This window comes from Colobus angolensis, unplaced genomic scaffold (assembly GCF_000951035.1).
Source record: "Colobus angolensis palliatus isolate OR3802 unplaced genomic scaffold, Cang.pa_1.0 Scaffold148, whole genome shotgun sequence".
Classification (NCBI taxonomy): Eukaryota; Metazoa; Chordata; class Mammalia; order Primates; family Cercopithecidae; genus Colobus; species Colobus angolensis.
In genome coordinates, this window is record NW_012114577.1 from 5,008,847 (window position 1) to 5,024,058 (window position 15,212).

The window sequence follows — 15,212 nt, forward strand, 5'->3', positions numbered from 1 at the left end:
GTCTTTACTTAAATACAAAAATTAGCCAGATGTGGTAATGCATGCCTGTAATCTTAGCTACTGGGGAGGCTGAGGCATGAGAATTGCTTGAACCCAGGAGACTGAGGTTACAGTGAGGTGAGATCGCACCACTGCACTCCAGCCTGGGTGACAGCGTGAGACTGTCTCCAGAAAAAAAATAATAATAATAATAAACGTGTATGTGTGTATACACACATTGAATGGTATTGAATACGGTGACGGGAAATGAAGAGGATTTGATCCCCCCTCAGCGTGGAGATGGGGGAATGTTATTTTATGTAGGATAGTTTGGGAAGGCCTCATGGATGATGTGACATTTTAGCAGAAGCCTAGGTGAGCCGTGTGAAAATGTGGGGGAAGAGTGTTCTTTGCAGAGGGAATCTTGAGGTAGATAGATGCTTGTCGTGTTTGAAAACCAACAGGGAAGCCAGAGTAGCTGGAGCAGAGGGGAGAGGAGGAGATTGGGAAGATACAAGGTTGGAAAGGTGGCAGGTCAAATCACATAGGGCCTTGGAGGGCTTTCTTCACACTTTTGGTTAACATTGTTACCCAGTGTGAGTGGGGACACCACGGAAAAGTTTTGAACAGAGGGGTAAATATGATCTGACTCATGTTTAAACCCTCTAGTTCTTTGTGGAGAATGGTCTGTTAGGGCCAAAGCAGAAATGTTAGAGTTTATTGCTATCATTCAGATGAGATATGGTGATGGTTAGGGCCATGGTGAAAGCAAAAGAGGATGTTAAAAATCATCTGTTTCTACATATATTTTTAACATAGAGCCAATAGGATTTGCATTCACATTGAGTATAGGTTGTGAAAGAAAGAGGAGTCAGGGATAATTTTAGAGTTTGTTGGCTTGGGCAATTGAAAGGAATGAGCTACTGAGGTAAGAAAGACTTTGAGAAGCAGGTTTGGGCTGGGGTGAGGAGAAGTTTGGGTTTGGACATAGTATGTGGTGGGTATGTTGAGTGTGCAGTTGTGTAAATGAGTGGATTTCATGGGCAAAGTCTGGCTTGAAGATAGGATTCCTTTATTTGGGAATTATTTATACGTGCTATTTAAAGCAGTGAGACTGGCTGAGCTCACCAAAGGAATGACTGTAGAGAAGTCCTAGGACTAAGTGAGTCTTAGAGCCACAGTGCTTAGGGCACTGGGGAGAAGAGGAAACACCAGCAGAAGGATCTGAGAAGGAGCAGCCTACATGGTAGAGGGGGAGTCAGAAGAGAGAGTTCCCTTGGAAGCCAAGTGAAGAACAAGTGTCAAAGAAAAGGGCATGATCAGCTGTTTGAAGAGTTGTGGATAGACCAAGTGGGATGAGACCAGGTGGGATGAGACCAAGGGTTTACCGTTGGATTAGAAATGGGGTCATTTGTGATCTTGCTGTACTGTTTCCAAGGAGATGAAAGCTTTATTGGAGTGGATTTAGAGAGAATAGGAGAAGAATAGAAGCAGCAGTATAGGCAACTTTTTACAGTTCTGCCATAAAGGGGAGCAAAGAAATAGGGTGGAAACCAGGGGGGAAATACGAAGTTAAGAAAGGGTGTGTGTGTGTGTGTGTGTGTGTGTGTGTGTGTGTGTAGATTCTGTGACAACATGTTTTTGTAAGCTGATGAGAATGATCTGGGAGACAGAGGGAGGAATTGATGCAGGAGAGAAAGGAGGCATTTGCCAGAGCCATGACCTTGTGAGTTGAGAGAGATGGCAATCACTGTGTGAGTGGAGGGGTGGCTTTAGATCAGTAGCTGGGCGGTTTGCTCAGAGTGCAAAAGAGAAGGCAGAGTAAAGAGTGCAGATGTGCAGGCATGCTGGTTGATGTGCTGGCGGGAGTCTATAATTGCTTCTGTTTTCTCGGTGAAGTTGGAAGCAAGGTCAATTCAGAGTGAGAATGGAATGTTGCGCCTTAGGGATCTGTGGTGCTTAACCAGGAGTGCAAAGCAGACTCACTCTGACAGGGAAGGGCAGTCACTGCTGGAGCTTTTGAAAAAACATACACACCCCTGGACTTCAGTCCTTGAGTTTTGACTCATTTGGTCTGGGATGAGGCCTGGCTTTAGACATTTTAAAGCCTTAGAGGTGATTCTCATGTATCTTTTGGTTGCAAACCACCAGCAGAAGTTATTTAATTTAGTCTTCAGAGTAACCACTGAGGTGGCAGCCATCCCATTTTACAGTGGACCAGTGTCATGTCTAGGACATGGTGGAACCAAGTTTTTGCCCTTGGTCTTCCTCATGTGAAGACTGGTGTATGTTTCCAAATCCTGTGTTTACCCTGTGCTTTGTTTATTGGCACTGCTTAGTGCTTGGTCTTGTCTAAGGATAGGTTTTCCCAATTTAGACTTGACTGTGACCACAAATTAAAAGCAAATGTAGGAAAACAAAATAACCTTCTAGTTGTGAAAGATATACAAATTAGAGCAGCCTTAAGGTAATGTTTTATCCCTACTAAATCAGTAAAGTTAAAAATGGTCAAGGTCTGTGTAGATGCAGCAGTGATAAAACTGAAGCCTCGTTTGTTGCAGAGTGTAGTATAAACTGGTACAGTCCTTTTGAAAGAGAATATAATACCTGTCAAGAGACAAAAAATTGTTTATACCCCTTGAGCTCATAATCTTATTTCTGGGCAATTATTCCAACAAAATAATTCAGCAGCGTAAGGCTACTATATATGCCAAGATTTTACACCAACATTATTGAAAATATAACAGCCCAAGTGCCCAACTGAAGAGAAATAGATAATTTAGGTAACATAATTTTACTGGACTGTTCTCCAGAGTATTTAAATATTATACAGATTATGGAGCCGCATGTATGCTCACTGTCAAATTGTCATAAATATTGAAAATTATAAGAAGAAAAGCAAAAATCCTGTATACTTTCAAAGTTAAGAAGCCAGCAATACAGGTATTTTTTATATGAAGGCATGTTTTCTGTTGATTGAGTTCTCATAATGCTATTGGATGTAGCAATCAGTTAAGAACCGAGATTTGCTTTGCTTGGATTGACACCACTGACTATAGGGGAGAAACAACAACTCCCTCAAATGGGAAACTACTGTTGCGGCTAAGCAAGGCACACCAGCTTTGTTTCAATAGCTGGCTGCTGTGTTGGAGTCTTTGGTTAATGTCTGTGATCCATGTTGCAAACAAAACTGCAAGGTCAAGACCAGATATGACAGGAGGCTGGGCCTGAGCTTCCGGATTGAAAGGCAATGAGAAAGCATTTCTATATTTTTCATTGTTGCTGATAGTTTTGACCAGCTGTTATTCTTAGCTCTACATAACAAGATACAGGACACTTTTATTATTGAAATTTCTATGGGACAAGTATACTGACTCTAGATTTAGTTCTCTTTTACTAAATGAAATGATTTTTAATTTTTTCATATAATCCATAGGTTCACAAAAATGACATTTTTGTATGACAATTTTTGATAATGTGAAGTTTCTTAGAAATATAATTATCACGTAATAGCAGAATAGTCTGTATTAGTTTTTGTTTGCACATGTGTAAACTATATAAAAGAATAATCAATATATGCAACACATTTTCCTGTTTATTTTCTTGTTTTAAAATGATTTGAAATTAAATTTCTAATTATGAGAACCATTGGATCTTGATTAATATCTAAATAATCCTAACCTAGAAAATAACAAGGAATTGGTATCTTGCCAATGTTTAGATTTGTCTCTGAGGAACGTGGAATGTCTTTCCAATTACTCATTCAGTGGAGTTATGTAATTATCCCTAAATAGGAAGTCTCTAGATCATTCCTATGTGTTTTGTTTGTTGTTTTTATTGTAATTGGCATATTTTTTCTTTGGTAAATTTTTTCCCTTTGGTCGTGATTTTTATATTTTTTCCCTTGGACACTTCCTTTTCTTCAGTGTTTCCCTTCCTAGTCGTCACTCTCTCTCTCGAAAGTCACAAATATCCATTTCTATCACTTCTGGTTTTTGTTTTTGTTTTTTTTTGTTTTTTTTAAAATTTAATTTTATTTATTTATTTATTTTTTTGAGATCAAGTCTCACTCTGTCATCCAGGCTGAAGTGCAGTAGCACGACCTCAGCTCTGCAACTTCCGCTTCCTGGGTTCAAGCAATTCTCCTGGCTCAGCCTCCCAAGTAGCTAGGACTACAGGCATGTGCCACCGCAACTGGCTAATTTTTGTATTTTTAGTAGAGATAGTTTTTCACCATGTTGGCCAAGCTGTTCTCGAACTCCTGACCTCAGGTGATCCACCTGCCTCAGCCTGCCAAAGTGCTGGGATTACAGATGTGAGCCACTGCACTGGGCCGGACCACTTCTTTTTTTAACTACAGTCCCAGAATGGGCCTCTGCTTCCTCCAGGGTTCTCTTGCTCATCTTCAACTAGTTCAGTTGGGTTTTAAAACTTTAACTCACCTCTGAAGTTAGCCCTGTTCCATCTCTGCTCTTTGTCAGACTACATTAAAGAATCTAGGTTCTTTAAAGAATCTACATTAAAGAATCTACACATTGTCCTTTTCCTTACAGTATCTGCCTTGATACTAAATCAAAAATTGTTTTATTGCATTACTCCCTGAATGTCTGGTATTTTAGCAAAATCTGAGCCATGAGCTTCTTAAGAACTAAAGCCTTGTACTCACTGGTCACAGTCTAACTTCTCTATGGCTTAAGAGTTTGATAAAGCTATAAATGGCATTTATTCCTTCCTTCTTGCTGCTTAGAGTCTCACTGAGTTTTTCTTCTACTCCAGCTGAGAAGGTGCCACATCTCATCTGTCAGTGGTTCTCACCTGGCTTTACATTAGCATCACTAAGGGGCTTTTACAAAACACTTGCTGAGGCCTCATCTCCAGATTCTGATTTAACTGGTTCAGGGTGAGGTGTTACTATTATAAAAAACAAGCAAACAGAAATCCCTCCAGGTTATTGTAATGTGCAGCAGGGTTGAAAGCCCTTCCTGATGGAGTAAAGCTCCTGTTCTGTTGTTTTACTGAACTTCTATTCTGGATCTGTGAAATCCACAAGCACGATTGAGGCTTTATTGGTGTGTCTGTCCCACAGCCCTGGTGAGGGGTAAGACAGAAGCCTGGTGAACCTAACATGATATGACCTGCTCCTGACAAAGGCCTGTACACCAACGCTGTGTTCACTCTGAGAGTCATTATTTAATCCAGTGACAGAGGTTGAGTGGCACTCAACCACTGTTGCACAGGGTTGTGCAACCCTGTGGCACAGATACTGTGCTAGACACCATGAGAAAAATTTGACAAGGGCTTCATACTTATGGAGGTTAGAGTTGATGACTCTGTTTTGGTTCTAGAAATGAATTCCTGTCCTGTGAGGATGCTCCTGCTTGTCCCACAAGCAAGGCTGTCTTTGGTACACAGCTGGGCCCTACACCCTTCTCTCCTATGGGTAACATACTGTTCACTTCAGCCTGCCCTGCTTGGCCAGATAATATTCATGGCTTAGGAGAGAAATGACCAGGACCTTGACTTCTTTATCTACCAACCAGACTAGGTTACTCAGTAATACTAGTGGCACTGGTCGTCCCTGTGCCTTCTCTCATAGTGAGCTTAGCTTGCCCGTGAACCTAGAGCCTAGAACTCTATTGGGCTGTCTGGTGAAGGGTGAGCTTTAAAAATTCAAGACTAAAGGCAGCCGCAAATGACCTGTTTCTGACCAGTTTTTTCTGACACACATCTCAGTCTCAACCTTAACCTTTTCACTCTAACTGAAGGCAGAGGAAGTAAGCATTGAGAAAATTCCATTAAGGAAGACGAAAGCTCGCCATCTTCCCTAAAGCCTGGGTGCAATGAGGCCACAAAGACTACTTCCTGTCTCCCTTTCCCTGGGCTGCTTTGTCTGCTGACTCCTAGAGACAGTTCCCTCCCAAGTAGAGGTGAAATCTCACCCCAGCAGTTGCCCGGAATGATTAGAGAGACCAAAGAAAACAGTTGAAAAAGAATACCAAAGTAGTAAGTGATCAAAAGACTAGATGTAAGAATGAGTTCTTTTCATAATTCCCCTACTCCTCGTTTCTGTTGTCTAGGGCCTCACTAGATGCATCTGACCTATGTCAGTGTCCCCACCCCCTCATCTCCACAGAAGTCTGCAATGCAGATTGCAGTAGGGTTGGCCATTTTTCAAGAATGTTTTTCACATTCGTTGAGAATTGACCTTCAGAATTGTGACTTATTTTTTCTTATCACTGTAGTGATAGCAAGTAATCATTTTTTAAGAGTAGATTTGATTTTTCATACAACCAGAAATCATTCAGGATGTAATTTGGTGAATACCGTGTGTTGAGGTTGTAAATTTGATCTGAAGACAGTTTCCATGACAAAGTTCAGAAATGCTTTGAGTAAAAGCAGCATTCATACATAATGTTGAGCATGTACGTTGACAGGCACTGCTCTGGGCACTGGGGATACAAGACTGGCATTCCAGCTAGGAGAGAGGAGTTTACCAATTAATAAGCAGCGAAGCAGCCAAAAATACTAAAGATGTTGCTAAAATAACACAATTTCTGGAAAGAAATACTCTGAAGAAGAATGGAGGAGGTGGGGAAGGGTGGAAGTGGCTGGTTTAGGGAGGGTGATTTAAGGTAGGCTCTGAAAAGGGGGCCCTTGGGCAGAAGCCTGAGTCCTATGAAGCACAAAGCCATGTCACAGTATGTTCTGGGTAGTGGCAGCAATAAATGAAAGTTGCGGAGGGAGGAATAAGCTTGACGGGTTTCAGAAACACCAAAGGAGCAATGTAGGGTGCGGAGTAGAGGAGAGGGCACATGGTAGGAGATGAGATTGGAGATGTAGGCCAAGATTCTGAGGCTGATGGGAAGCAGCTGGGGGATGAGTCTTGCTGGAGTCAGTATTTTGCCTTTTAGGGACATTATTTTGAAGGTAAAGACTAATTTGTATTTATGACTTAAGACACATGTTAAGCCAGTGTTATAATGGGTGGAGGTGAGGAATAAATGCATATCCTTGAATATACTTAGAGTGTTTTTGCAAAAATATCTGAGAAAGCAGTGGCAGTGTGTCCTGGGTGATAGGTTGTGACACAACTGGCAGGTCGAGAGGAAGGGGCACTTACGTTAATCTCTTCTTTAGTAATATTTGATTTTTTATCATATGCATGTATTTTTTAGAAGCTTTTTCATAATATACCGTGTGTGTGTATATGTATAAGATTTGATTTTTTGCAGAAAGTATAGCTGCTGTGTTTGTGAACACACAAAGAGATCTTTAAACCAACCTCTCCTCTGAGATAATTTGATAAGTGATCGGAAGCTGCTTGGCATTTAGATTTCTGTGAAATCCAAGCATTGACACTTGAGTGTTTTCAATGAGTGAAACGTGCTCTAATAGATCACACTTAATATTTTAATATTAATATTTTATTAAAATAAAATAACAGGTATTTAATATTAATATTTTAATAGATACTTAATTTTTCTATTTCAAACTACATCTTTTGCTCTTTTCCCCAGGCAACAGAAACAGACACGAAAATCAGAGTGTGCACCCGGGCCTACCATCTTCTTGTGAAAAAACTGGGCTTTAATCCAAATGACATCATTTTTGACCCTAATATCCTAACTATTGGGACTGGAATGGAAGAACACAACTTGTATGCCATTAATTTTATCCATGCAACAAAAGTCATTAAAGTAAGTATAGACATTTTCTCTTCCAAGTCGTGGCTCAAATTCGTCCCATGGGTCTAATGAATGGTTAGAGCTGACATATATTTATTGGCTGAAATGTTAACGTTCTTGTTCTTAGTTAGTAAATTCTTTTTCTGAAATGTAGGAGACCTTATTTTTTTTTTTCTTTAGTGGAGTTTTTAACTTGTGTAACCAACAGACTGGAGAATATAACAGAGCCTGATGAACTCACTTGAACCCAGGAGGGTGGAGGTTGTGGTGAGCCGGGATCACACCACTGCACTCTAGCCTGGGCGACAGAGTGAGACCCTGTCTTGAACAAAACGAAACAAAACAAAACAAAAAACCACAGAACCTAATAAATTATTACTTATGAAGCATATAAGAGCCCATTTAGGTCCCAAAATAGAGCATAGCCCGAGCACCCCGATCTGTGTCTCCTTTTGCAGTTACACTTCATTCTCAATTTTATAAAGTAGCTGTCGTCCTGAGTTTTATGATGCTACTCTGTTGCTTTTCTTCATAAATTTACTGCTTATACTGCAGATTTGATTTGCATCATCCATGGATTTTGTATTTGCAAATTCATATACTCACTGAAATGTATTTGTGACCCCAAAATCAATACTCACGTCACTTCTGCAGTTATTTAGACATACCCGTATGCAGAGTGGTGGAAAATTTGAGTGGCCCAACCCATATTGTTCCCAAAGAGGTCAAACATGGCAGTGACCTACTTTCTTATTTCAGCTCTCATCATGTACACAGATGTCCTTTTTGCAGTCTAATGCCATATTTTTCACATTTTTATGCTTTTTGTTGGTGAGGTCACTTTTTAAAATGGCCCCATACTAGTGCTGTCTAGTGTTCCTAAGTACAAGAAGGCTGTGATGTGCCTTATGGAGGAAATATGTGTGTTAGACAAGCTTTGTTTAGACATGCTTTATAGTGCCATTGGCTGTGAATTCAGTGTTAATTAATCAACAGTAAATATTAGATAAAGTATCTTAACATGAGCACACAGAACAAGGTTATGTATTGATTGGTTGACAAAAAATGTGATCAGGGGCTCACAGGAACCTAACCCTGTATTTCTCCTAGGAGCAATGCTCTGGTATTCCCTAATTCAGTGTTTGCAGTGACCTCAAAGAACATTAACTACCACAAAATAATAAGAATTGACTGAATATCTGAATGATATAGTTTGGTTTTGCCTGCTTTTGAGCCTAATAAAAAGAATCATAATATTTACGTGCTTTTTTTTCTTGCTCAACTTCATTCTAAAGATTTATCTGTGTGTCTGTAGCTGTTTGTTCATTTTTATTAATGTATAATATTCTGTGGTATAACTATACCACAATTAACTGTTCTATTGTTGATGGACATCTAGTTTGTTTCCAGCTTTTGGACATTATGAACAGTGCTGCTCTGAGTATTCTTATATATGTATCTTAGACATGCATGCCTGAGCTTCTCTGTAGCATATACCCAGAAGTGGAATGGTTGGCTTATAGTGGTAGATAATGACAATCTGTCTCCCTAGATTCTTGAGCCAATAATAGTAAGTGAGAGTTCCTGTCATTCCAAGTGTCTGATGATGCTTGCTACTGTTATCGGTATGGTTGGAACTTCAATTTCCTTTTGTCCTTTTATAGTTGGTCAAGTTTATGGTGAACTAGGGAGTCTGTACATTTAGGCTATGGAAGCCTTCTAGTAATTTGTACGTTCAATGAATAAGGAATTCCTCTTTGTCTTTCTGTGTGTGTGTGTGTGTATGTGTATGTGTGTACTCATGTGTTTTCCATAGGGAGAATGGAGTCTAGTAGGAAAAACTACTTATGAAGCAGCACCTTTGTGATACCATAATACAGCAAGCTTTGCTCTATGTCTAGTAACAGGAAGCTCTGAATTACTTTGAACTTCGGATGGTTTTTGTTTCTTGTTTTTTTTCTTTCGACTCCTATATAAAGCTTAAGAGATGTGATTGCTGTTTTTAGCAAAAAGGAGAATCTTTTCATGTTTTAAACTTTTTGCTAGGAAACATTACCTGGAGCCAGAATAAGTGGAGGTCTTTCCAACTTGTCCTTCTCCTTCCGAGGAATGGAAGCCATTCGAGAAGCAATGCATGGGGTTTTCCTTTACCATGCAATCAAGGTATGATAGAAGAACTATTTGTCCTGTGGAAACCAGCTTTTACTTGGGATAGGGGTTTTCAAAGTGTGGCATCTAGGCTAAGTCTGGCCTGCTCCCAGTTTCTGTAAATAAGATTTTATTGGGATAGAGCCACACCCATTCACTTGTATCTTGTCTGTGGCTGCTTTTATGCTGTAACTGCAAAGTTGAGTAGCTGTGACAGAGGCTATGGCCTAAAATAGTTTCTATCTGGTCCTTTACAGAGAAAAGTTTGCTGATCGCTGACTTAGGGTATCACTGTAAATTCTCATTTTTATTTGTATTGCCCTTAGTCTGGCATGGACATGGGGATAGTGAATGCTGGAAACCTCCCTGTGTATGATGATATCCATAAGGAACTTCTGCAGCTCTGTGAAGATCTCATCTGGAATAAAGACCCTGAGGCCACGGAGAAGCTCTTACGTTATGCCCAGGTAGACAGACAAGTGTTCTAATGGATGGATTTTTCCTATCTTTGAATGTATTACCTACAGTTGGTAGACCTTCATTGTGGAATAGAAGCAAATATCGAATCATATGTTTAGATCACTGAAGATTTCTACAGAGAGTTGCAGAGATGGTGGTGTAGCTAGGGCAAGGAAGGATAAACAGACCATGCCTAGGCTGCCTCCGTATTCTGGACTTAGGTTTCTTTAAATTTATTTTAAAATGTAAAATTTATTTTTCTTGTACCAAGTAACATATTACTTCTAGAAAATTTACAAAATTCTGGTAAGCAAAGGAAGAAAATAAAAATCACTTGTAATCCTACCACCCAAAGTTAAACAGTTGAGATTTTGTTATAATCTTTAAGTAATGGGAGGTTTTTTTTTTCTTTTTGCAAAATGAATATGCATGCATAGGTACATATACATACATTTTTTTTTTTACAAAAATAGAACTATAGATGCTTTTATGGTAGTATTTTTTTCTTAGCAGTGTACTGGGAACATATTTCCATTTTACTTGATATTTTTCTACCTTGTTATTTGAAATAGCTGTTCTGGATTTTCTTGTGTGGCTGTGTTAGCATTACGTGGTCCCCATTGGTACATGTTTTGGTTTGTATACCTGTTTATGTTAGGATCTAGTCCATCTGTGGCAAAGTTCTGCAGTTCAAGGCTTGAAGTCTGTGCACATTTGATCTGTAAAAAATGAGTAGAATTACAGCTAATTCAAACACTAGCTTGTTTCTCACATGTTGGGCGCAGTCCTAGGCACAGAAGTATCTATCATAGATGCTGCTTCCTAGAATTCAGTTTAAGGAAAGTTGAGATCTTTACCTCAAAAGAACTTGCATTTTAATCTGTTTAAGAGAATGATGGTAAAGGAAGACATTTTTCTGACAAAGCATGTTGAGAAAGTGGTAGGTTGCTTTTGTGTCTCTTGCCAACTTTGTTAATATTTTCCATGTTAGAATCTGAATTTAGCTCTGATAGAACAGCCAACTTTTCTTCTTCCACAGAAGAGTAATAAAATGCTCTGGAAGAAGGATATGACACTCTGAGAGTAACCACATCCTTATTTTATCGGCCTTACTGGTAGTAAGACTTAGATTTCTGAAATTGCTTATGGAAGCCTTAGGCTCAACAAAGCTGAAAGGAGTTCAGACACTGTGCCAAAAGCTCACATGACCCACCTCTCAGTTCCTTAAAAACATTTCTGGTTTTTCATGTGGACCTAGGACAGAATGTCTCATTTGGTTGTGGCAGATGCAGTCAAGTTCTTCTTCTCAGCACATTACTTAAGAAACATTCCATAGATTTTAATTTTTTATCCTGTTAACCGTTTTTGTTCACATAGACAGAGTGCTTAGTCCTGTCTTATTCTTTGAACACTGAGACATGGGTGTTAAACACTATTCAGTTTTGAGTCATGGTCCATCTTCTACCTAGTAGGGGGCCCTTCATTAATAACTGTCAGAGAGTTCTGTTGAAGGCCAAAGGGGCATGATAGCCTCTATTATCATAAGTCATACTAGACAGTTCTTAATTAACCCATGAAATGATGTGGTTTTATCTTTTCCCTGATCTTTCCAGAGGAGACAGCCCTCTCACTTAGGAAAGGGGCTCCTTATTTGTAAGACCATTCCCATTTCAGGTTTTTTTAGCATTGTATTTTGTGCTAGACATTCTTTTGGTCTGTACTCTTTTAGCAATTGTTTATAAGCTTTCATTTCTGTATGTCATGCTGAGCTGCCAAGAGGTTTTGCCCCTGGAGGCACTGTCAAAGTGAGGGAAATCTTAATAGCAATTGCAAGAGCTTAACAATTCATCATAGAAGAATTTCCTCATTCTTAATGTAACCATGAGGGCTTCTCATAAGCCACTGACCTCTCTGTCAGGGAGGCTGTCTACCTTCAAGGTGACTTCCATTGCCATTAAGAGAATTAATAACCAAAACAGGTATCCTCTAATAACTCCTGGGAGTCGCGAGCTCTGTAGCAATTCCTTAGGATGCGCTGAGTGCAAATGGAGCATGAAGAGCAGGAATATTATGAGGCAAATAAGAGTCAAGGGATTTTTTCTCTTTTATAAGAGAATGATCTCTTTCGGTTATTGCAAATGAGGAAGTCTGCACCCAGATTCCTGTCTGATATATTATTGAAACTGGTGGGAAGAGTACTGCCTCTGAACTTCCAAGGCTCTCTAATCTCACATTTGGGGAGGAATGGAATTTTTCTGAAAAATAATTTTCCTGATTGAGTTCAGACTGATCTGTGGTAAGTAAATTATTTTTGATAATAAAAATTTCCAGATACCATGTAATTTACATGGAGGATCTTTATTAAATGGTACCCTAATGGAGGCCAGGCCTCCTATGGAGTTGAAGGATTGTTGCTCTGGATAGGATGGATGTGGAATGACCCTGGAGCTTGAGAATATTCTTGATACTTTCTGGGAAAATTTTCTGTTCTTTGATTTGGCTTTGATCCCTCCCTTCATCATTTGAGCTCACATTCTTCTTTGGCTTTCTCTGCAGCAGTTTACTTCCTTTTATAACCTACACAACCATGAGGCCCCTGTGAGGCAGAAGCAACTCTAGAGTGGGAAGAAGTAGTTTTTCTCATTAGCTTTGTACACGTACAGATACAAGGAGTAGCCAGGTGGACATGACAATTGCTTGGTCAATTTGCTTTGTGGCTTTCTATCTACTATGCTTCCACAGTGTGCCTGGGTCTGGTCTTCCTTAGTGTGTGAAAACTGTGTAGCACCTTGGATGTATATCATGAAGAACTCCCTACTGAATAACTACATGAAAAGTAAGATGGGCCTCAGCATGCCATTGCGTATTTCTGAAATAACTGCTTTTAACTGTACTGTTTCATTTTAAGTATTGCTTTCCTGAATCAAATTCATCAGGTTTGGAACACAGCTATCAGGTGGGATAGTTTTTTGACATCGCAACCTCCAACACTTCAGTGAATTCTTTACTACTCTTTGTATCCTCTTGCCTCTGTCCATAATCACATATTTTTTGCCCCCTTCCCACCCCATAAGTCTGGCACATTGCGGTATTTTACTGTGGACACACCAGATCCTTTTTTCGAGAGTGTTTGGAATACACTGCCTTGTTTTTACACAGCAAAACTCCATCCGCCAGGTAGGAATTGTCTGATTGTGTGGCTAAAACAAATGGTGTTTACAGGTATCAAGTGATGGAACTGGGGACTTTAGAGGGACTTTTTCTTTTTTGATTACTGTCTCATTCAGGTTTTTCAACATATGAGAGTCCTTGTGTTGTTATTATTCCAGTTACCTCTTTGGCCCTAAATCTTGGAGTTCTCCCCAATTCCTTCTTCCTATCTTTCTTCTTCTTCTCCTTCTTTTTTTTTTTAAATTATACTTTAAGTTCTGGGATACATGTACAGAACATGCAGGTTTGTTACATAGGTATACACATGCTATGGTGGTTTGCTGCACCCATCAACCCATCATCTACGTTAGTTATTTCTCCTAATGCTATCCCTTCCCTAGCCTCCCAAGTCCCCTACAGGCTCTGGTGTGTGGTGTTCCCCTCCCTGTGTCCATGCGTTCTCATTGTTCAATTCACACTTATGAGTGAGAACATGCGGTGTTTGGTTTTCTGTTCCTGTGTTAGTTTGTTGAGTATGATGGTTTCCAGCTTCATCCATGTCCCTGCCAAGGACATGAACTCACCCCTTTTTATGGCTGCACAGTATTCCATGGTATGTATGTGCCACATTTTCTTTATCCAGTCTGTCATTGATGGGCATTTGGGTTGGTTTCAAGTCTTTGCTATTGTGAACAGTGCCACAAAAAACATACATGTGCATGTGTCTTTATAGTAGAATGATTTATAATCCTTTAGGTATATACCCAGTAATGGGGATTACTGGGTCGAATGGTATTTCTGGTTCTAGATCCTTGAGGAATCACCACACTGTCTTCCACAATGGTTGAACTAATTTACACTCCCACCAGCAGTGTAAAAGCATTCCTATTTCTCCACATCCTCTCCAGCATCTGTTGTTTCCTGACTTTTTAATGATCGCCATTCTAACTGGCGTGAGATGGTATCTCATTGTAGTTTTGATTTGCATTTCTCCCTCCTCTCCTTCTTAGTTATTGTCTATTAATACCTTTATGTTTGTCCTTTCCTTTCCTCCTGTTACCACTACTGAGTCCAGGCCTTCATCAGGGACTATTCAAATATTCTCCCCATTTTGTGATTCCCTTAAACATGTGACTTTGAGTGTTAATCTGCAGCTTTAGAACTTTGAATAATGTCTCCCCTTTCTTCCCATGCAATTGCCTGGAAGGTTAAATTTAAACTCCACAGCATGGATTTTTGGCCCTCTGTGGCTTGGCCTCTACCACCCTGGACAAACATTACTCCAGCAAAATCAGTCTTTGTGTAGCATTAATTCATCCAGCTAATATTTACGGAAGTGTCGCTTTGAGCCATTCATTTGATTAAACTTAGAGGATCTAACTAGTAAGAGAGATGCACCCCTACCGTCTTAGAGCCTACAGCTCAGTGACACATGCGAAAATGTATAGAGGCAATTGTCACCCAGTGCAGCAAGTGCTGTGAGAGGGGAAGTGCAGGATACTAGGAGAAGCCTAAGGGAGATTCTGACCTCAAACTAGAGGTGGTCAGGGAAAGCTTCCCAGGGGATGTGATAGGTCAGGTGAGACTTGAGAGAAATAAAGGAGGTAGCCAGGCCAAGGTTTGGGAGTAGGGTGCAGTGCTCGTGGTCCCTGCCAGAGGAGAGATATTTGCATCTAGCCAGAGTCTGGCATTGTCAAAGGTACTGCATAACTGTATGTCAGATGAACAAATGTGAAGGCCTGGAGGTGAAGAGATGATGGAGAGCATAAGGAACAGAAGTGTTATGGATGG

General features: G+C 39.9%; 1 protein-coding gene across 4 annotated transcripts in view; it reads left to right on the forward strand.

Moving 5' to 3' along the window:
* The window catches only part of MTR (5-methyltetrahydrofolate-homocysteine methyltransferase), a 103,634-nt gene that overhangs the window by 48,037 nt on the left and 40,385 nt on the right, over positions 1 to 15,212 (forward strand). For all 4 annotated transcript variants that reach the window (XM_011935747.1, XM_011935746.1, XM_011935749.1 and 1 more), the window contains 3 exons: positions 7,497 to 7,676; positions 9,711 to 9,827; positions 10,139 to 10,279. In XM_011935747.1, coding sequence (XP_011791137.1) covers positions 7,497 to 7,676; positions 9,711 to 9,827; positions 10,139 to 10,279 — 438 coding nt within the window. The remainder of the gene's footprint in view (positions 1 to 7,496; positions 7,677 to 9,710; positions 9,828 to 10,138; positions 10,280 to 15,212) is intronic.